At 47.5% G+C, this 22,694-nt stretch overlaps 2 protein-coding genes across 3 annotated transcripts in view; one reads left to right on the forward strand and one right to left on the reverse strand.

Annotated features, from left to right (window-relative positions):
- The window catches only part of tmco4 (transmembrane and coiled-coil domains 4), a 149,954-nt gene extending 133,459 nt beyond the window's left edge, over window positions 1–16,495 (forward strand). For both annotated transcript variants that reach the window (XM_072478253.1, XM_072478252.1), the window contains exon 14: window positions 15,854–16,495. In XM_072478253.1, coding sequence (XP_072334354.1) covers window positions 15,854–16,072 — 219 coding nt within the window. In that variant the 3' untranslated portion in view covers window positions 16,073–16,495. The remainder of the gene's footprint in view (window positions 1–15,853) is intronic.
- A 4,111-nt stretch (window positions 16,496–20,606) lies between these two features.
- Window positions 20,607–22,694, reverse strand: part of htr6 (5-hydroxytryptamine (serotonin) receptor 6) — a 33,286-nt gene continuing 31,198 nt past the window's right edge. The window contains exons 4-5 of the mRNA XM_072477737.1: window positions 22,460–22,618; window positions 20,607–21,447 (exon numbers count right to left, since the gene is read on the reverse strand). Of these exons, the coding sequence (XP_072333838.1) occupies window positions 21,046–21,447; window positions 22,460–22,618 (561 nt within the window). The 3' untranslated portion in view covers window positions 20,607–21,045. The remainder of the gene's footprint in view (window positions 21,448–22,459; window positions 22,619–22,694) is intronic.

The raw sequence follows: 22,694 nt of genomic DNA on the forward strand, positions 1-22,694 counted from the left end.
TCTGCACCTTTTGCTTTACCACTTATCTTAGTGTCGTCTGCAAACTTGGACACATTGCCCTTGGTCCCCAACTCCAAATCATCTATGTAAATTGTGAACAGTTGTGGGCCCAACACTGATCCCTGAGGGACACCACTAGCTACTGATTGCCAACCAGAGAAACACCCATTAATCCCCACTCTTTGCTTTCTATTAATTAACCAACCCTCTATCCATGCTCCTACTTTCCCCTTAATGCCATGCATCTTTATCTTATGCAACAACCTTTTGTGTGGCACCTTGTCAAAGGCTTTCTGGAAATCCAGATATACCACATCCATTGGCTCCCCATTATCTACCGCACTGTTAATGTCCTCAAAAAATTCCACTAAATTAGTTAGGCACGACCTGCCCTTTATGAACCCATGCTGCGTCTGTCCAATGGGACAATTTCCATCCAGATGCCTCGCTATTTCTTCCTTGATGATAGATTCCAGCATCTTCCCTACTACCGAAGTTAAGCTCACTGGCCTATAATTACCCACTTTCTGCCTACCTCCTTTTTTAAACAGTGGTGTCACGTTTGCTAATTTCCAATCCGCCGGGACCACCCCAGAGTCTAGTGAATTTTGGTAAATTATCACTAGTGCATTTGCAATTTCCCTAGCCATCTCTTTTAGCACTCTGGGATGCATTCCATCAGGGCCAGGAGACTTGTCTACCTTTAGCCCCATTAGCTTGCCCATCACTACCTCCTTGGTGATATCAATCCTCTCAAGGTCCTCACCTGTCATAGCCTCATTTCCATCAGTCACTGGCATGTTATTTGTGTCTTCCACTGTGAAGACCGACCCAAAAAACCTGTTCAGTTCCTCAGCCATTTCCTCATCTCCCATTATTAAATCTCCCTTCTCATCCTCTAAAGGACCAATATTTACCTTAGCCACTCTTTTTTGTTTTATGTATTTGTAGAAACTTTTACTATCTGTTTTTATATTCTGAGCAAGTTTACTCTCATAATCTATCTTACTCTTCTTTATAGCTTTTTTAGTAGCTTTCTGTTGCCCCCTCAAGATTTCCCAGTCCTCTAGTCTCCCACTGATCTTTGCTACTTTGTATGCTTTTTCCTTCAATTTGATACTCTCCCTTATTTCCTTAGATATCCACGGTCGATTGTCCCTCTTTTTACCGTCCTTCCTTTTTGTTGGTATAAACCTTTGCTGAGCACTGTGAAAAATCACTTGGAAGGTTCTCCACTGTTCCTCAACTGTTTCACCATAAAGTCTTTGCTCCCAGTCTACCTTAGCTAGTTCTTCTCTCATCCCATTGTAATCTCCTTTGTTTAAGCACAAAATACTAGTGCTTGATTTTACCTTCTCACCCTCCATCTGTATTTTAAATTCCACCATATTGTGATCGCTCCTTCCGAGAGGATCCCTAACTATGAGATCCTGAATCAATCCTGTCTCATTACACAGGACCAGATCTAGGACCGCTTGTTCCCTTGTAGGTTCCATTTCATACTGTTCGAGGAAACTATCGCGGATACATTCTATAAACTCCTCCTCAAGGCTGCCTTGACCGACCTGGTTAAACCAATCAACATGTAGATTAAAATCCCCCATGATAACTGATGTACCATTTCTACATGCATCTGTTATTTCTTTGTTTATAGCCTGCCCCACCATAATGTTACTATTTGGTGGCCTATAGATTACTCCTATCAGTGACTTTTTCGCCTTACTATTCCTGATTTCCCAAATGGATTCAACCTTATCCTCCATAGCACCGATGTCATCCCTTACTGTTGCCCGGATGTCATCCTTAAATAACAGAGCTACACCACCTCCCTTACCATCCACTCTGTCCTTCCGAAAAGTTTGATACCCTCGGATATTTAACTCCCAGTCGTGACCATCCTTTAACCATGTTTCAGTAATGGCCACTAAATCATAGTCATTCACGATGATTTGCGCCATCAACTCATTTACCTTATTCCGAATACCACGAGCATTCAGGTAAAGTACACTTATGTTGGCTTTTTACCTCTGTTCTTAATCTTAACACCTCGATCAGTAACCTCTCCTAAGTTATATTTCCTCTTAACCTTTCTCCTAATTTTCCTTGTCGTCGAACCCACATCTTCCTGTAACAACCTGCCGCGTCGCTTACCATTAATGTTTTCACTTCCCGTTTTATTTATTTTAGTATTCCTTGTCCTATTCACTGAGCTCCCCTCAGTCACTGTACCTTGTACTGTCGCCCTTTTTGATTTTTGACTATGGCTTCTCTGCCTTACACTTTCCCCCTTACTGCCTTTTATTTCTGTCCCTGTTTTACTACCTTCCAACTTCCTGCATCGGTTCCCATCCCCCTGCCACGTTAGTTTAAACTCTCCCCAACAGCTCTAGCAAACACCCCCCCTAGGACATCGGTTCCAGTCCTGCCCAGATGCAGACCGTCCGGTTTGTACTGGTCCCACCTCCCCCAGAATCGGTTCCAATGTCCCAGGAATTATAATCCCTCCCTCTTGCACCATCTCTCGAGCCACGTATTCATCCTCTCTATCCTGACATTCCTACTCTGACTAGCTCGTGGCACTGGTAGCAATCCTGAGATTACTACCTTTGAGGTCCTACTTTTTAGTTTAACTCCTAGCTCCCTAAATTCAGCTTGTAGGACCTCGTCCCGTTTTTTACCTATATCGTTGGTGCCTATGTGCACCATGACAGCTGGCTGTTCACCCTCCCCAGCCCCCCCCAGAATGTCCTGCAGCCGCTCCGAGACATCCTTGACCCTTGCACCAGGGAGGCAACATACCATCCTGGAGTCTCGATTTCGTCCGCAGAACCGCCTGTCTATGCCCCTTACAATTGAGTCCCCTATCACTATAGCCCTGCCATTCTTCTTCCTGCCCAGCTGCGCAGCAGAGCCAGCCACGGTGCCATGAACCTGGCTGCTGCCGCCTTCCCCTGGTGAGCCATCTCCCTCAACAGTATCCAAAGCGGTATATCTGTTTTGCAGGGAGATGACCGCAGAGGACACCTGCACTGCCTTCCTACTCTTGCTCTGTCTTTTGGTCACCCATTTACTATCTCCCTCAGTACCTTTCACCTGCGGTGTGACCAACTCGCTAAACGTGCTATCCACGACGTCCTCAGCATCGCGGACGCTCCAAAGTGAGTCCATCCGCAGCTCCAGAGCCGTCAAGCGGTCTAACAGGAGCTGCAACTGGACACACTTCTTGCACGTGAAGGAGCCAGGGACAGTGGACGTGTCCCTGAGCTCCCACATCGCACACATTGAAGTACTTTTCAATGCACCGCCTCACCCTTAGACACACCCCCTCATCTGCCATTAGTCCCTTGTCCATTCTCCAGGGTGGGCGCCCTGTTTCCTCCCCTATCTCCAAGTCTACCCAGTGTGGAGCGTGATCCGAAATGGCTATAGCCGTATACTCCGTTCCCCTCACCTTCGGGATCAACGCCCTTCCCAGCACAAAAAAGTCTATTCGCGAGTAGACTTTATGGACATAGGAGAAAAACGAGAACTCCTTACTCCTAGGTCTGCTAAATCTCCACGGGTCTACACCTCCCATCTGCTCCATAAAATCTTTAAGTACCTTGGCTGCTGCCGGCCTCCTTCCAGTCCTGGACTTCGACCTATCCAGCCCTGGTTCCAACACCGTATTAAAATCTCCCCCCATTATCAGCTTTCCCATCTCTAGGTCCGGAATGCGTCCTAGCATCCGCCTCATAAAATTGGCATCATCCCAGTTCGGGGCATATACGTTTACCAAAACCACCGTCTCCCCCTATAGTTTGCCACTCACCATCACGTATCTGCCCCCGTTATCCGCCACTATAGTCTTTGCCTCGAACATTACCCGCTTCCCCACTAATATAGCCACCCCCCTGTTTTTCGCATCTAGCCCCGAATGGAACACCTGCCCCACCCATCCTTTGCGTAGCCTAACCTGGTCTATCAGGTTTCCTGTAACATAACCACATCTGCCTTAAGTTTCTTAAGGTGTGCGAATACCCGTGCCCTCTTTATCGGCCTGTTCAGCCCTCTCACGTTCCACGTGATCAGCCTGGTTGGGGGGCTTCCTACCCCCCCCCCCCTTGTCGATTAGCCATCCCCTTTTTCCAGCTCCTCACCCGGTTCCCACGCAGCTGTATCTCCCCCAGGCAGTGCCCCACCGCCCATCCCCTCCCATACCAGCTCCCCCCTCTCCCCAGCAGCAGCAACCCAGTAATTCCCCCCTCCCACCCCCCCCCCCCCCCCCGCTCGATCCCCCACTAGCGTAATTACTCCCCCCATGTTGCTCCCAGAAGTCAGCAAACTCTGGCCGACCTCGGCTTCCCCCCGTGACCTCGGCTCGCACCGTGCGACGCCCCCTCCTTCCTGCTTCTCTATTCCCGCCATGATTATCATAGCGCGGGAACCAAGCCCGCGCTTCTCCCTTGGCCCCGCCCCCAATGGCCAACGCACCATCTCCTCCACCTTCCCTCCTCCCCCCATCACCACCTGTGGAAGAGAGAAAAGTTACCACATCGCAGGATTAGTAGATAAAACTCCTCTTTCCCCCCTTTTTAACCCCCCTCTTCGCCCCCCACATTCGCCCCACCACTTTGTTCAAACGTTCTTTTTAATAACCCACTCATTCCAGTTTTTCTTCCACAATAAAAGTCCACGCTTCATCCGCCGTCTCAAAGTAGTGGTGCCTTCCTCGATATGTGACCCACAGTCTTGCCGGTTGCAGCATTCCAAATTTTATCTTCTTTTTATGAAGCACCGCCTTGGCCCGATTAAAGCTCGCCCTCCTTCTCGCCACCTCCGCACTCCAGTCTTGATAAACGTGGATCACCGCGTTCTCCCATTTACTGCTCCGAGTTTTCTTTGCCCATCTAAGGACCATTTCTCTATCCTTAAAACGGAGGAATCTCACCACTATGGCTCTGGGAATTTCTCCTGCTCTCGGCCCTCGCGCCATCACTCGGTATGCTCCCTCCACCTCCAACGGACCCGCCGGGGCCTCCGCTCCCATTAACGAGTGCAGCATCGTGCTCACATATGCCCCGACGTCCGCTCCCTCCACACCTTCAGGAAGACCAAGAATCCTCAGGTTGTTCCTCCTTGCGTTGTTCTCCAGTGCCTCCAACCTTTCCACACATCGTTTCTGATGTGCCTCATGCGTCTCCGTCTTCACCACCAGGCCCTGTATGTCGTCCTCATTCTCGGCTGCCTTTGCCTTCACGACCCGAAGCTCCCGCTCCTGGGTCTTTTGTTCCTCCTTTAGCCCTTCGATCGCCTGTAGTATCGGGGCCAACAGCTCTTTCTTCATTTCCTTTTTGAGCTCTTCCACACAGCATTTCAAGAACTCTTGTTGTTCAGGGCCCCATGTTAAACTGCCACCTTCCGACGCCATCTTGGTTTTTGCTTGCCTTCCTTGCCGCTGTTCTAAAGGATCCACTGCAATCCGGCCACTTTCTCCTCCTTTTTTCATCCGTATCCAGGGGGGATTCCCTTCTGGTTTACCGCACAGTGTTTTTAGCCGTCAAAATTGCCGTTGGGGCTCCTATCAAGAGCCCAAAAGTCCGTTTCACCGGGAGCTGCCGAAACGTGCGACTCAGCTGGTCATCGCCGCACCCGGAAGTCCCCTTTATTGCCATTTTTAATTAGACAGAATAAAACTTTGCGTCCAATATTTACAGTTTGTGCAGTTCCTATGTACATACAGTCGATCTTGATGTCCCCCCCCCCCCCCCCCCCCAATACCCCCTCCTTGGCATACCCCACTTTTGTTCTGGGTGTTCTGGCCCCTAGCTCCTTTTCTTCCCCCCCCTCCCCCCTGGTGTTTTCTGTTGCCGGCCTTGTGGGTTGGGGGGGGTGGGGGACAAACTTCCCCCATGCTTTGAGGAAGCCTTCTTCCGACCCTCGGATGGTGTACTTGATTTTCTCCAGATGGAGAAGTTCCGCCAGGTCAGCTAGCCAGTTTGCAGTTGTGGGTGGTGCTGCTGGTTGCCAGCCGAGCAGGATTCTCCAGCGCACAATTAGGGAAGTGAAAGCAAGGGCATCGGCCCTCTACCCCATGTGTATATCTGGCTGTTCTGATCGCATGAAGATTGCCACTCTTGGGCAAGGCTCCACCCTCACACCATAATCTTGCACATTGCCTCGAAGAAGGCTGTCCAGAACCCTACAAGCCTGGGGCAAACCCGAACATGTGGGTGTGGTTGCCGGGCCTCTCTGGCACCGTTCATATTTATCATCCACCTCCGGGAAGAACCTGTTCATTCGGGTTCTGGTCAGGTGCGCTCTGTGCACCACTTTGGGCTGCATGAGGCTGAGCCTTGCGCAGGAGGTGGTGGAGTTGGCCCTGCTCAGTGCTTCGCTCCAGAGTCCCCAGCCCACTTCTGTCCCCAGTTCGTCTCCCCATTTCCTCTCCCCATTTCCGACTGGCTTCATCCAGTGGCAGTCTCGCCCTGTCCAGTAGCTGTCCACAGATTTTCTCGCGGTTTCCCACTTCATTAATGTCCGTGTTTATCAGGTTCTCTAGCAATGTGGTTTTCAGGGCCCTGGATATCTTACTGTCTCTTTGCGGAAAACGTGCTTTACCTGGAGGTGCCTAACTTCCTGCCCTATCGGTAGTTCCAGATCCTCCGTCAGTTCGCTCAGTGTTGCTAGTCTGTCCCCCATGTAGAAGTCCCTAACTGTTAATGTCCCCCCATCCTGTCTCAATTTTTTTGAAAGTGGTGTCAAGCATGGCTGGTGGGAATTTATGGGGCTGGATTCTCCCAAAATGGGGCCATGTCCCCACACCGGCGTAAAAACGCAGGCGTTGCACTCCCGAGTTTCCTGAAAAAAAAATACAATCCGATTCACTTACCTTCAAGGGGCTAGCCTCCAGCGGCCGCGCCGTGCGCCATGGCGGACTCGGACCGTGGAGGCATCTGGAAGATGTAGGCACCCCTGATTGGCCGAACGCCCGAGGATCCGTCAACCCAATCTCTCCGTTAGCCGCCCATAAGGCCTTCCCCCCCCCCCCCCCCCCCCGATCCCCCAGCCCCCCACTAGGGCGGCCACGGAATGTGTCCGCAGCCACCACACGAGAGTCCCACCGGACATAGCATGTTAGTTCCATGCCGTTGGGAACTCGGCCGGTCGGGAGCGGAGGTTTGCTTGCTGGGCGGGCCTCTGGCAATGGCACCCCAACCGCGCGGCGTAATTCGCGAACGCGCGGATATTCGGAGCCCGGAGAATTGGTGGAGCGGCGCCGGGCCTGATTCCATCGGGAAATTTGATTCTCCGCCCCCGCGCCAAACGCGATTTCGGGGCGGGACTGCGGAGAATCCAGCCCAGGGTTTCTGCAGATGATTTGGCCCTCTGCAGGCCTACTAAGTGCCTGATTGGCACTTAATTCTGTGGGCCTTCCCAAAGTTTGGCGATGCAGGCTCTTGCCATCTCCAGTCGGCAGGTGAGACCTCTGTTGCCTACATTATATTTGTCAATCGTGTCGGAGTCCAAATGAGATTGTGACGTAAAGCATCGCTTTAGAATGTCTCAGTACAACTTGTGGTTGAATTATTTAATTTCCGCCTGTTTTATTTTAATTATTTTCTTGATGCGGTGAGAACAAATACATTTGGTCTTGTTCAAAAAATATTAAAGAATTTACAGCACAAAATAAATCCATTCACCTAATTGTGCTACGACTGGCCCTTCAACTGAATTTGTCTAATCCTGATTTTATATACTTCTCCAATTACCTTTAAATTGTGCTATACTCTCAGCCTCAATATCCACTAATTACAAAGCATTCTATGTTCTAATAACCCTATACAGGGAGATATATCTCCTGACTCCCCCTAATGATAATATTGAGACAACATGATTTGCTACCTGTAAAATCAATGTTCTACTGTTTACTTTTTGAACACCTTTATAATTTTAAAAACTTCTACTAGATTCTTTCTTTTAATGGTCTTTGTTCCAGTGGAATAAGCTCAATTGTTTGGAAGTTTTCTTAATGTCATCTCATATTTCTAGTATCATTCCTTTACCCTCTTTGCTTTACCCTTTCCATGACTTGAATATTCTTCCTTCGATGGGTGCAGAAAGAGGGGGGGGGCTGGTTTTGTGTAGAGTAGGGGGTTAGAAAAGGTGGGACCTGTGAGAGAGGAAGACGGCTTTTGCACTATGTTTATAATTGTATTTACACTGTTTCTTCTGTTACTGTTATAAAACCATAAATACCTCAATAAAAAGTTTCTTACAAAACAAAAATTGTAAACCCTCCTTTCAACACCATAAATAGCCACAATATAACATGTCTAATTCATTTCTCTTTTCACTGTCCACTGTGTAGCCCAGAAATGATCCCGAGATCACTGGCCTGGGAGTTCTACCTTTTAATCTAAAAGAAATCTTAATTCCTCAAACTCTTTTTTTCAGTCGCTCCCATCCATCCTGCTCCCGCACTGTTGTGCCCTTCACCCTGCAGATAACGTTATCTATTTGTCGAATTATAGAATCCCCTTTAACTACCAATTGCCTTTTCTCAACACCACAACTTCCCCAGCACTGCCCAAGGCCCCTCCACCTTCCCTTGAGTCTCATCTGTCATACCATCCAACACTATATCCTTGTAAGCAATATCCAGCCCCCAGAGGTTTCCTCATTTGTCCTCCATCCACTCTTCCAGCAGATAGTCACTCATTTTCCTTTCAAGATTCGGGGTCACCGCCCCCCACAATATGCACTCAAGGAACCTTTCCTCCATCCATTTTCATTAAGCTCAAGCTCAATAACATTTGAGCCCACCTGAAGATGTTTTGTACACCCCTGTTTTCCAGAAACCACACATCTTCCAAGTTCTATAAAACACTTCTTTCCACTGTGTTGCCAGGATAAGTGGACTAAAAGGACTCAAACTTAAATACCCTCAGTTGTTTCAAGCCAGCTACTCCTCGGCGCTTGCTACTATCCTCGTGTGGGAACTGTAAACTAAATTAACCAAATTTACTATACCACCCCCAAAAGAAGAAATTGGCAATAAGATTTATTCAACTTTTTGCAACTTTTGTTTACCACAAATCATAATCAGCTTAAATTAAATGTGAATTAACAGGCAAACTATGTTTGGTACCAACTATAAATTATACATGGAATAGCAGATATAACAGACTAACTCACAAGATTACAAACATTCACATCACTCCCTACACAAATGTGGCACCAAATGTGGCAATCTCGGTCTTTCCAACCCTGCCTCCAATGTGTTGGATCTCACTCTTATTCAATTAGTTTGGTTCTTGAGTCACCTGCAACAGTAGCTCCATTCCTTCTTGAATTGCCTGGAGACACTCATCAAATGGCTTCTTAGCTAGGTTCACTACTGTCTTGTTGGCACAGTTTCCCCAGAGACACCTTTAGCTGACTCCTTTAGGAAACATTATTAAACAGTCAGGTCATCTCTGGCAAAACCGATGCAGAGCAGTGGAATTGTCCAAATCTCTGGGCTAACCATGGGCGGGATTCTCCCATCTGAAGGCAGAGTGTTGATGCCGTAGTAAAAACTGCACGGTTTAACAACGGCGTCATCGGACCACTAAGTGTAGCGATCCCCTGCCCTACAGGGGGCCAGCACAGCAGCTGCCGATCCTGCCGTCAAATGGGTGCCGCGGGTCTGTGCATGCGTGCTGCAACTGGCGCGAATGCGCGGTAGCTCCCTTCTCCGCGCTGGCCCTGCCGCAACATGGCGTAGGGCTACAAGAGCCGGAGCAGAGCAAAAGAGGCCCCCACCATGAGACATCGGTCCACCGATCGGTGGGCCCCGATCTTGGGCCAGGCCACGGTGGAGGCCCCCCCACCCCCCAACCAAGCCACCCCAGACAGGATGGATGCCGAGGTCCCGCTGGGTAAGACCAGATGTGAACGCCGCCGGCAGGACTCGGGCTTTTTTGGGCAGCCACTCGGCCCATCGCGACTGGAGACTCGTCGAGGGGGCCGCGTAGAGTGGCCCCCGACCGGCACCACACCGGCGCCAATGGCACCGATTCTCCGCTCACCGGAGAATCAGCGGACCGGCATTGCGTGATTCGTGCCCGGCCCAGCAATTCTCCGACCCGCCGTGGGCTAAGAGACCCCATGACTTTGGCTTTTCATCCCTTTTAACTGTGTTAAACACATAGCTCCTTGTAAATATGTTTTCCCTGTTCTTATCCTGCTGCAGCTTTCTTAAGCTGCATGGCACACTTATCTTCCTCACTGTTGGTTCTGCTTCCAGGTCAACAGTCGTCTGGACTAGTATTTCTTATTATCAAAGAAAATAATAATTGAAGTAAACTCTTTAAAGGCTTTTTCATACTTCTTGAAAACAATTACAGATTCCCAGGACATTTCCAAGAAATTACAAATTTTCCTTACTGTACTGTTTCCAGTTTATGACAGGCAGGACTCCAGGCTAGACTTTACTCTCAGCTCCTTCTCACTCTCTACTAACCTCTCACAATTCAACTCTTGTTGAATAATTAGAATGCATATTTTATTGCAATCTTGATGTGAACCATATTGCAGTTGTGGTACAGAGATTAATTCGTTCAGGGCATTTTTCTTGTTTTATTTTTCCATTTTGCTTCTCTCTTCTGATAGTACTGGCCTTCACTGGGGTACTTATTTCACAGACATTGATCCTTGATAGGATACAGTTCCAGAAGTACCAGTCACCCTCAGGTACCTTTGTCCCCACTGTCCATGTGGAGTTCGCACCTTCTCCCCGTGGCTGCGTCGGTTTCATCCCCACAACCAAGGTAGGTGGATTGGCCATGCTAAATTGCGCTTTAATTTGGAAAAAAATAATTGGGTACGCTACATTTTTAAAAAATGTTTTAAAGTGATTAAGTGGACGGTGTTGCAGTGGTTAGCACTGCTGCCTCATGGCGCCGAGGTCCCACGTTCGATCCCAGCACTGGGTCACTGTCCGTGTGGAGTTTGCACATTCTCCCCGTGTTTGCGTGGGTTTTGCCCCCACAACCCAAAGATGTGCAGGGTAGGTGGATTGGCCACGTTAAATTGCCCCTTAATTGTAAAAAATTAATTGGGTATCCTAAATTTATAAAAATATATAAATAAATAAATAACGTGATTACGTGACATCAAGCTTTTGTTTAAGAAATCTGCCGTGTGGGGGTAGCACGTGGCGTAGTGATTAGCACTGCAGCCTACGGCGCTGAGGGCCTGGGTTCGAATCCCGACCCTGGGCCACTGTCCGTGTGGAGTTTGCATATTCTCCCCATGTCTGCGTGATTTTCACCCCCATAACCCAAAGTGTGTAGGTGGATTGGCCACGCGAAATTGCCCCTTAATTGGAAAAAAAAAATTGGGTACTCTAAATTTATTTTACAAAAGAAATCTGTCATGTGTAGGAGACGGGAAGACTGAAGGAAGTTAGGAATTTCACAGTTTTGAATTCCTGGGGGGGGGGGGGTAAGTTAGCGGAGATAGTGGAATAGTTTTGGATTTTATATCGGTGAGAATACAGAGAGTTGGAAGAGCATGTAAAATGGAGGTATTTAAAGGTTGGATGCAATTTTTGGAAGAACAATAGCTCACATTGGAGACTCCAGGCCTCCCACGCAGTGCAGGATACAAGAGGAGGTGCAAACCCCCCCCCCCCCCCGCCTGCCATGTGTGTGTGTGTAGCATCAAGGAAAAGGCCTCATCTAACATTGATGGACATCATGTAAAAGGTTATTCCTCGATAAAGTAGTGAAATCTGTGCAAGAATAGCACCACTGTTCTGATTCTGTTTTAAATTAACTTGAACTCCTAAAGCAATAATGGCTCTTAATTTAACAGCCAAATATACTCTATCAATGCTAAAGGTTTCTTGCCATTTATTCCATCATGGACAATAGATTAGTAAAAAAAAAATCAGGCTGGGGCATTTGGTTGATGAGAGTGTCTTGCTCACACATGAGAAATGGCCACTTGAAGCTGTTCAAACAATTGATGGCTCCGGGAAAGAATGAGAGAGAAGTGCCAAAATTGAAATCAAAGACTTGAGCATTTTGGTTTTCAGAAAGTGATGGAGTGAGTGAAACATTCACCATTTGCTGCTGGTCATTTAATCTATCAGAGACCAGCAACAAAGCCACAGTTCTCTTCCTCATAATCACTTGAGTCATATGGACCTTACTGTGCCTTGGTGTGAGATATTTGTGAGTGGTTGCATTAATTATGGGAACCACATTTAATCTAAGGAATATTTTTAGACATCATGGGAAAGTTTAGGCACTTCCCATCCAGTTTATTTTGCAAGCGAAATAATTAGTTAATGAAATATATGTGGCAGCTTTGGGGAAATAGGATTCAGTCTGAGTACTGAACAGCTTGTCTGTGTGCATCACTGAAACTGTCATATTCGCTCAGTCCCTGTGGCAATCGTTTCTGCTTTTTCCACAAAACTAATTTCTAGAAAACATACTGACTGAGAGAAGCCCATTAGGCCCATCAGACTTGCTCTTTTCACAGCCCAGGTACAGCCCACCCGATCATGGACTCTACACCACTCAGTTCAATCTCCTGCCGTGTGTAACCTATGCTACTGCACCAATTTAGCCACTTTCTCCAGCCTAAGCAGAAACTACTTTATCAAGGACACTACCGACCCATTTAATCTGTTCCATATTAAATGTACAACTTATCCTTTCATGCGCTCCAGCACATTCATTTAACATCCTGAGGAAGTTGTGTCTAAATCCTCCCCAGCGACCTAAGGATAATTAAACTTGATGTCTGGCATATTAGACCATAAGACCATAAGACATAGAAGCGGAAGTAAGGCCATTCAGCCCATCGAGTCCACTCCACCATTCAATCATGGCTGATTTCAACTCCATTTACCCGCTCTCCATAGCTCTTAATTCCTCGAGAAATCAAGAATTTATCAACTTCTGTCTTAAAGACACTCAATGTCCCGGCCTCCACTGCCCTCTGTGGCAATGAATTCCACAGACCCACCACTCTGGCTGAAGAAATTTCTCCTCATCTCTGTTCTAAAGTGACTCCCTTTTATTCTAAGGCTGTGTCCCCGGGTCCTAGTCTACCCTGCTAATGGAAACAACTTCCCTACGTCCACCCTATCTAAGCCATTCATTATCTTGTAAGTTTCTATTAGATCTCCCCTCAACCTCCTAAACTCCAATGAATATAATCCCAGGATCCTCAGACGTTCATCGTATGTTAGGCCTACCATTCCTGGGATCATCTGTGTGAATCTCCGCTGGACCCGCTCCAGTGCCAGTATGTCCTTCTTGAGGTGTGGCGCCCAAAATTGCTCACCATTTGGACTCTTTAATCTTGGCCTCTTACCCTCACCAGACAGCAATCCCCTTCAAACAACATCAGAAGCAGGGTACGCCATGAGGTAAGGCCTAGGCAGGGTGATCTTTCAGAGGGTCGGTGCAGACTCGATTGGTCAAATGGCCTCCTTCTGAACTGTAGGGATTCTATGATTTGGTCACCTCAGTCTGTAGGTATCCCAATAACCTCCATCCCAATCCCAAGCAGATACTGTTTTGTTTGTAAATCTGATAGAGGTGAGTGTAGGATGTAGCCCAAGTCAGCCCCACCAGCAAAATAATTCAGGAGACTTGTGAGTATATTAGAAAATGTTTATCAGAGGTTTACAGGAACTTGGTGTCACATTTATGTAATTATCACAAAATGCCAAAGATTTAAGATTTAATACTTTGAATGTCATAGCCATGTATGTAATAAAATAACATTCATTGGACACGTTCATTTAAAGATGGTGTATCAAATATACTTGTCTGGAGTGTAATATTTGAATGAATCACATACATTTTGACATTGGCAATTTAAAATACTTGACATATTGTTTAGGCGTTGTTTTAAAAAAGTTGTGTTTACCAGTCTATTTTTCCTTCCACCACTGTTTCCAGCTTCTCCTGCACAACATTGCTAACATTACAAAGTTTTGAAATTCCCATAGTTTTTGAGACACCCGAAAAGTTGGCAGCCAGCTGATTGAAATTTGCACCTCATTGGCTCTCCCTTCAGAATTTCCTTAGAGATGTGTGTGTCCAGATCAGCACTGCTGAGGAACTTGTTCCATTATCTCTGCAAGGAGTCAGACAGCAGGTCTGCTCCAGTTAGACACATTTTCCATGCTCCAGTTAGACACATTTTCTTTTAAATATTCTATGCTACATTTAATTACAGCTTGGAAGAGGCTGTTATCTGTCGTACAGTAGAATTGGTGACTCAACACTAACACACAAGTATTTTATTGAATTGTCTGTTACCAACAGTTTAAATTAGTAACGCAACTCTGAACTCAAACAAAATGCTGCGCATTCAACAGAATCAATTTCTAATCTTTGTACACCTCCACAAATTCCACCCCTTATCCCATTAAGCCCCTCTATTTCTCTCTGCCTTTAAAAGTTACCTTTATTTTGACCACGTCTCATTTGGACACCCTTCTGGGCTCTACAGAAAGAGCTATTTGTTCTCCTATGTGAAGAGTTTCTCAACATTGTTGGTACTTCGTAAATACAAGTTCGAGTTGTTTTTACATAAACCCAGAGTAGAATTTCATAGGAACCTGTTTCTGTTTTTAAAGCACACACAGCAAACTTTGGCCTTAACAGTCTTGAATATTGTAGTATTGGTCATTTAACCAGACACAGGAATTCAGCCTTAAGCCACCATGACGGTGCTAAATATATGCTGTTTCTGCACAAGTCGTTTTGGTCAATGACCACTAAAAAAGAATAATTGTTTTATTTTAGAGCATAAACACAAAGAGGAACAATTAGGATGCTGCCCAGGTAACTCAATGAATAAATTCATTCCTTGCTGTAGTGGACTGTGGTGCTCCTAAAGTTGAATATCTGCTGGCATTCAATATCTAGACTCTTATCTGTAAGCGAGGCACCAGAGCCCAGCTAGTGCTCTGGAACCATATCCCAGGGTAAGCCGATGCTTTTGAAAAGGAGGACAGGTTACAACTCTGCTTCAAGATACATGAGGAGAAAGGGAGGCAGAAAAAAAGAATTTCATGCTATTTGATTGTATCCTACTAAATCTCAAATACTTCTTCATTTTAGCAATTCATTTGTATACTTTTCCAGGGAGTCTGCTATAACTTCAGGCTAAACAGTGATTTAGTCATATTAAAACTCATGTAACCTCCGAGGAGGTTCTCTTGGAATGTGCCCACCAGCACATGTCTTCAACAGTTCTCGAACCAGCAAAGAATTATTGATTTTATTTAAATGGCTCCACATTATAATGCAGATATACCCAAATATATGATCACGATGCCTTCCTGGAACAGAAGAAGACGAGCAGGGTTTCTGTGGGATTAGCATAAAACAAGGCTTCAAGATGACACAACACAGTGAATGTTCAAAATGAAGCCAACCCTCTATGCTGGGCCTGGTAATGCTCTTGCTGAATGCAGTGCTCCAGGACACTGTAGATGATTGACCATCCTGGCTCATTCATGGTACCGGAAAACATGGATCTCTCACTAAGAATTGAAATTCAGCCCATTTGCCTCCAGGTAATCCTGCAGGTCGATCGGACTAATGTGAAGGGTAGTCTGAGCTGTGAAAACACAACAAAACTCTATGTTCTGTGCTGGTATGCTGCCTGATTTTGAACTTTAGCATACCTCCTGCACATAGGTGTGGACCCTTAACCCAGGGCTGTACCATCCTGGCAACTAACCTTTCTGAAGTTGTGGTGAAGAGTCAGTATACTCACTCTATTTTCGACAATGTACACAAACGTAGCTTGCGTCTGTAACAAAGAAGTATTCCTTCCTTTTGTTTTGCAGGTAAATGGACACTTAGATTACATGAAGCAAATGGACACAATACTAAAGGCTGTGGGTGTAAAAACCAAGGAATGTCGCTTGGAGGACAGATGGAATATTGGCCCCGATTTTAAAATGGGCGAGAAATGTGCAAAGGAAGGAGGAGAGGAAACTCTGGACAACACGGACGTAGGTTCTACTGGAAAGGACAAGTCACAAGGAGCCAATTCTCAACCCTGATTCCTCACGGTGGTAGGGAAGGGGGAATCATTTGGAGACAAAGAGCAAAGTAGCACTTCTCTCATACAGAAGATGCATCACTGGCAGTGCAATCCACATTTCCTGCTGATAAAGACAAAACTGATGCTCGGTGGTTAGTACGCCTTTGAGTCCTCCAAAGACAGAGAGAGTTAACTCCAAATTGCAAATGATCTAACAGCAAATATTTTCACCAAATGTATTCAAATTCGGGTATAATGGACACGTCTGAAAACCTGTGGACCATGAGTGTAAGAATGGGGAGCTGCAAAACACATCATGTTCGTTTTTAGGAGATTGGACCAGTGATTGATATTTATATTTTATGAAAATCTTGGAGATAATTAACTAATATAATTTAATATTGGTCTGAAATATTATTCAATAAAGAGCTTGACAACATCAGTTTATTAGAAGTGAACTGTCAACAAAAAGGGATCACTGGATTCTCTCTCATCCCCATGTTTTCCTTTTCTCCTGACTTGAACTGGGTTACAGAGTCCCTTTAATCCCTCATTGATGCTGTCAGCTGGTCTCAGTTGGAATTATTCAAATGGCATTGGCAGGGGGGGTTGGGGGGGGGGGGGGGGGTAGGGTAGGGTAGGGTAGAGGAATCAGGCAGGGTTCGTAATCATCCACCACCAACCTCTGGTGGGAATTGCTCTGCCCTGCTGGCTTGTCAAATCCCAAAGGGCTTCAAATCAATTGTTGTTGAAGTGTAAAAGCAAATTACTGTGGATGCTGGAATCTGGAACCAAAACAGAAAATACTGGATACTCTTAGCAGGTCAGACAGCATCTTTGGAGAGAGAGCGGAGCTAACGTTTCGAGTCTGATTGTAGTTGCTGCTATCGCATGGGGAAATCCCTCCTGTCTGTGGATGTGGGGGGTTAACAAGATTGGTCCTGACTTTAATACTCCCCTGTTTAAATATTCCGTTCTGATATTGTCTAGGCTGCCGGGAGGAATGGCTGCTGGGATAAGGAACCAGCTAACATCTGTGAATCAGTGCACCGTGAATTGGTATTTTGAGAAGGAGAATGGAGGTGCTGGAGTGCAATAGATCATTCAAAATCATAAATTTCTGTCTTGAAAGCACGGAGTTCCTGTTTAAGAAAGATGTTTAGTAACGTTGAGTCTGACAGGGTAGCAGACAATATCAGTGAAATAACAGTTAACCTTTCATGTCAGTGACAAAGCACATAAAAGCTGGTAACAATTGGTGAAGGGGAGGACAGTAGAGAGGATCAGGATAGCAGACAGTAGTAGTGGGACCCAACTAATATCAGTGAGACTGAAGAATGTGGGTTGCAGATTGGGGTGAGATATCTGAAAGAGGTCAGCAGACTGCATGAGGTGGAAAGGACAGAAGATTATGTCAGCAACACTATTGATTTGCAAAAGGTGGCAAAATAAACGTTTTGGTTTTTGACTTGGAAGTGAAAGCTTCCAGCAATGCATACTGAGATCTCACCGGTCACTTGTATTAATATTGAGTCAAGAGTTTCAAACGATTTGGATGGGTGGGATGACCTTTGGCAGGCTCTTTGCGCTTTTATTCAAAGCAGTTTGCTTCACATGGACCTGGCAACTGGGAGAAGTGTCTACCACAGCCCTACCAGTATTACACAGACTTCAGAGCCTACAGGAGAAAATCAGAGCAAACCCTTGCCGTGATCTCCCCAAAGAAGTGCTTGATGAAGTGTGTGTGTGAATTTTACAATGCATTGATGAGACAGATTAATGTACGATCTGCTGTGTAATGCTATTCATCTCAAGTGTGAAAAACCTTCACTATAGATTGATAATTAGGATGATTTCTGGTACGTCTGAGTAATGTTTCTCTACCTATTGCTCCAACCTGGCATTTGATTGAGACTTTGATCCATGTCTGCACAGAATGCAGAGGCCTCCTTTAACAATTCTTTCAAAGGAAACCGGAGCAGATCCCAGTGAGTTCATTAATTCACTTTTAATTGTGAAGAGTTCCGTACTGAAGTTTCCATACTGACAAAGGTTAAGAATAATTCTAATATGAATCATAAAGGGAAACCTGGCCGGCAAGGCAGCGCAGTGGTTAGCACTGCTGCCTCACAGCACCGAGGACCCGGGCCACTGTCCGTGTGGAATTTGCACATTCTCCTCAAGTCTGTGTTGGTCTCACCCCCACAGCCCAAAGCTGTGCAGGATAGGTGGATTGTTCACACCAAATTGCCCCTTCATTGGAAAAGAAATTGGGTACTCTAAATTTATATTTAAAAAGGAAAGAATTAATCATATTGCAAAATTACAAAGAGAAATTATACTGGAGCATTATTCCTCACCTGAAACATGGGATGTTTCAATTTATAAACTTGAATGAACCTTGTAGGATCCACAGGAAAGCATCAGGTGTGGCTTCAGAATCAGGAGAGAGCGAAATAAAGTGATGGAGATGGTTCATTGCTGTAATGAGCAGTTTACACTTTACAGCAGTGGAGGGCACCTTGCACCCTTGGGGGCCATGTGTGGCCAATCTGGGTTCTGAATGCGGCCCACGAGACATTTTGTTGACCGTTGCCCACACGGTCGCCACATCCGTGTTTTTTCCTACCGGTATGACTGAAGTGATTCCCATGTAAAGCAAGGGCGAGTGAATTGAGACGTGCGCTGATTGCTCACAACATCGACTGTGAGAGCCGTGCGCTCCCTCGGTGTCCAAAGTGTAAATATTTATTTTGTTTTACAATTTGAAGTTAATGACAGTTCTATTAATATATAAAAAATCGCTAAGTATTTTCTCTAACATGTTATGAAATATTCAGCGTGTATTAAATATATTTAATCTTATTCTTGGGGTCATGGTTAGTGAACAAGCCTGATTTCAATCTTGCCGCCCACTGAGATGAAGGGGGGTCACTCATGTGGCCCACTCACCAGCCGAGATTGCCCATCACTGATCTACAGCATCAGCGATTTGTTTTGCAACCCGAGTCTTGAATGTGCCGTTGGTGATTTTGCCAAATGTTTAACACAATCTTAGGACTGGTCTTTTGTCTGACTTTTTAACCGGAATTTTAAAATAGGTGTATTTTTTTAAACTGAGCAACATTGGACGGAAATTGCAAACAGCCATTTGTAAGCTCAGAGGACAGAATGGAACACAAAAAGACACGTGTTAACTTTACTGTTGTACATGAGTCACCGTTGTAGTCTGGGTCAGCTCTGGCACACATTCAGTAGCCCCAACTGCTGTATAATCTCTGTACCTTCCATACCCACGGATTCAATGATTCATCGACAGCGGCAGAGTGCCCTTTATAAACTGACCTGGTTTATTATGTATTGAACCATCCACGTGAGCTATTAATATAGCCAGAACGAACCCCACTGGGATACTGCGACTTCAAGAACTCCAAACATTACCTGCCTTTTATCTCTCAGACTTGTATGTTTCCCATGGTTTTTTATTTCAGGTTCCCATTTCCAGCGTTTTTTATCCAAATATTTTGTTTCCTTAAGTGTTCTGGGAGATCTGAGGAATTCTGTAATGTTCTTCGCACAGTGTTCCTGCAGCATCTGTTGCCAGATGTGGAACTGAGATTGACGGGTCCAATATTCAGGATTCCTGCTCTATTTGATTTGAGGGCGCTCTCTCTCCAGCCAATTGGGGGCACTGTCTCTCCAGCCCATGGGGTGGGGGGGTGGGCACTGTCTCTCCAGCCAATTGGGGGCACTGTCTCTCCAGCCCAGTGGGGGCACTGTCTCTCCAGCCCATGGGGGGGGGGGGGGGGGCACTGTCTCTCCAGCCCATTGGGGGCACTGTCTCCAGCCCAGTGGGGGCACTGTCTCTCCAGCCCATGGGGGGGGGCACTGTCTCACCAGCCAATGGGGGGGGGGGGGGGGCACTGTCTCTCCAGCCCATTGGGGTCACTGTCACTCCAGCCCATTGGGGGCACTGTCACTCCAGCCCATTGGGGGCACTGTCTCTCCAGCCCATGGGGGGGGGGGGCACTGTCTCTCCCGCCCATTGGGGGGCATTGTCTCGCTAGCCCATGGGGGGGCACTGTCTCTCCAGCCCATGGGGGGTGGGGGGCACTGTCTCTCCAGCCCATTGGGGGCACTGTCTCTCCAGCCCATTGAGGGGGGCACTGTCTCTCCAGCCCATTAGGGGCACTGTCTCTCCAGCCCATTGGGGGCACTGTCACTCCAGCCCATTGGGGGCACCGTCTCTCCAGCCCATGGGGGGGCACTGTCTCTCCAGCCCATGGGGGGGGGGGGGCGCACTGTCTCTCCAGCCCATTGGGGGGCATTGTCTCGCTAGCCCATGGGGGGGGGCACTGTCTCTCCAGCCCATTGGGGGGCACTGTCTCTCTAGCCCAGTGGGGGCACTGTCTCTCCAGCCCATGGGGGGGCACTGTCTCTCCAGCCCATTGGGGGGCACTGTCTCTCCAGCCCATTGGGGGCACTGTCTCTCCAGCCCATGGGGGGGGGGGGGGGGGGCACTGTCTCTCCAGCCCATTGGGGGGCACTGTCTCTCCAGCCCATTGGGGGCACTGTCTCGCCAGCCCATTGGGGGGCATTGTCTCGCTAGCCCATTGGGGGGAAGGGGGGGCACTGTCTCGCTAGCCCATTGGGGGGCATTGTCTCTCCAGCCATTGGGAGGCACTGTCTCTCCAGCCTATTGGGGGCACTCTTGCTCGCCCATTGGGGGCACTGCCTCTCCAGCCCATTGGCGACACTGCCTCTCCAGCCCACCGGAGGGCGCGATCTCCAAGTCCATTTAGATACCATTGCAGTGCATGTGTTGCCTTGGATCTAGTCCAAAGAGGAGAGTTGAAAGTCCGGCGCCCCCAGTCCATTGTAGGGTCCGCTGAGTGTAGTCTGTTGTGTGGCTGGTTTATCTCTAATCCACGAAGGACACTGATGTACAATCCATGCTGTGACATCTGACTGTAGCCTTGGAGGGCGATAGCTCTAATCCATTGGAGTGTTCAGCTGGTTTACATGCAAGTCATGATCAGAATGTTCCAGCTCAAAGAGATGCAACGAATCCGCCCCCGTGACCTCCAAGTGCTTGTCCTCTGCCACCTTGGCGGCTGGCAGGAGCATGTTGCCGTTCACCTGGGTAACAGACTCAACCGAGTCCGTTTCTGGCCGCAGCGCCAGCCGCGGGGCGCTGTTGGAGTTCCTCATGGAGAAAGACACCACACTCGGCCGCCTCTCCCACCATCGCCGGCAGCAGGGCAGGTACTTGGCCATGGCCCGTTTGAAATCCCGCATGAAGAGGGGGTAGATGATGGGGTTCATGGTGCTGTTACAGTAGCCCAGCCAGGTCAGTACATCAAAGAGCAGGGCTGGGACACAGTCACACACCGCCTGCAGGCGAGAGGTACCTTGTTAATGGTAACATCCATCAGGAAATAAACAGCTTCAGTGAGATTGATTCAAAGTTCGCAAAACTCAGGCTTGGATACAACAGCAAAATAAATCATTCGACGTGTCTGAGTGGAGTGGGTCTCACCCCACAGCCCAGAAGATGTGCAGGGTGGTGGATTGGCCACACTAAATTGCCCCTTCATTGGAAACACGTTTTAAAAATCATTAGAATTGGTGACCTTTGTTGAACTGACAGGTAAATAAAAGAATGGGAATGAGTTGCACATTTAAACGTCCGGATCTGGGTGTATCCGAGAGGATTCTCATTGCAGTAAAGTTGCTGTTACCCATTCCGGAGTCTGGAGAAAGTGACATTTCTAAATGTCCCCAAAGTCATCAGAGGAAATCTCACCTCCTGTACTTTGCAGCGGGGAGAATGAGCTCCGGGGGTGGCGGGGGGGGGGGGGGGGGGGGTGAAGACTGGACACTGGCTTCAGGGCACAGAGGGTCCAGTCTCCACTAGGGGCGCCACAACTGGCCTCCAGGAAGGAGAGGACCATCACGGTGTGAGAGATGGAAACACACAGACAACCCAGAGGGCAATTTCAATCGCATTTCCCCCATGGGTGGCCCCAGTTCAGTGTAAATATATCCCAGCGCTGCCCCATGCAAAAGTCACTCCCTCCACCCCTCCCACAGTCACTGGGTGATGGGTCAGTGGAGTTTTTATTTGTTGGAGACGCGGAATGACTGAGCCATTGCCAGATGCCTGGACCCGCACTTTGCTAGGAACTGGATTCAGATTAATCCATTTAAAACCTTTCCCTTTTCCATCTATCACCGTGTGGAGGTCATTGATGGAGTGGCCTGGATACCAAATGGTTAAAGAGGCCACAGAACAACCATTCAACAGGACCCTTCCCGCGGCGACACCCCCCAACCCCCATCCCCACCCCCAGCCAGTGGGGACACTGGGGTGACTCTGGCCCCCTGTTCAGGAAACACGGCTCACCTGGGTAACATTGGCCACAAAGAACGGCAGCCAGGCCACAAAGAACATTCCCAGCAGAATTCCCAGGGTCAGGCTCGCCTTCAGAGCCCTCTTACTGTGTTTGGTTGTGAATTTCCGACTAGCGCTGGTTCTCGCTGATGGATTCTGTGCTCCCCGGATCTGGAGGGAAGAACAGCGGCAGAATCTGAGCGAGAAATGTTTTGGACACGAGGGGCCTCGCCAAAGGGAATCCCCT

This window comes from Scyliorhinus torazame, chromosome 16, assembly GCF_047496885.1.
Source record: "Scyliorhinus torazame isolate Kashiwa2021f chromosome 16, sScyTor2.1, whole genome shotgun sequence".
In the NCBI taxonomy this organism is placed as follows: domain Eukaryota; kingdom Metazoa; phylum Chordata; class Chondrichthyes; order Carcharhiniformes; family Scyliorhinidae; genus Scyliorhinus; species Scyliorhinus torazame.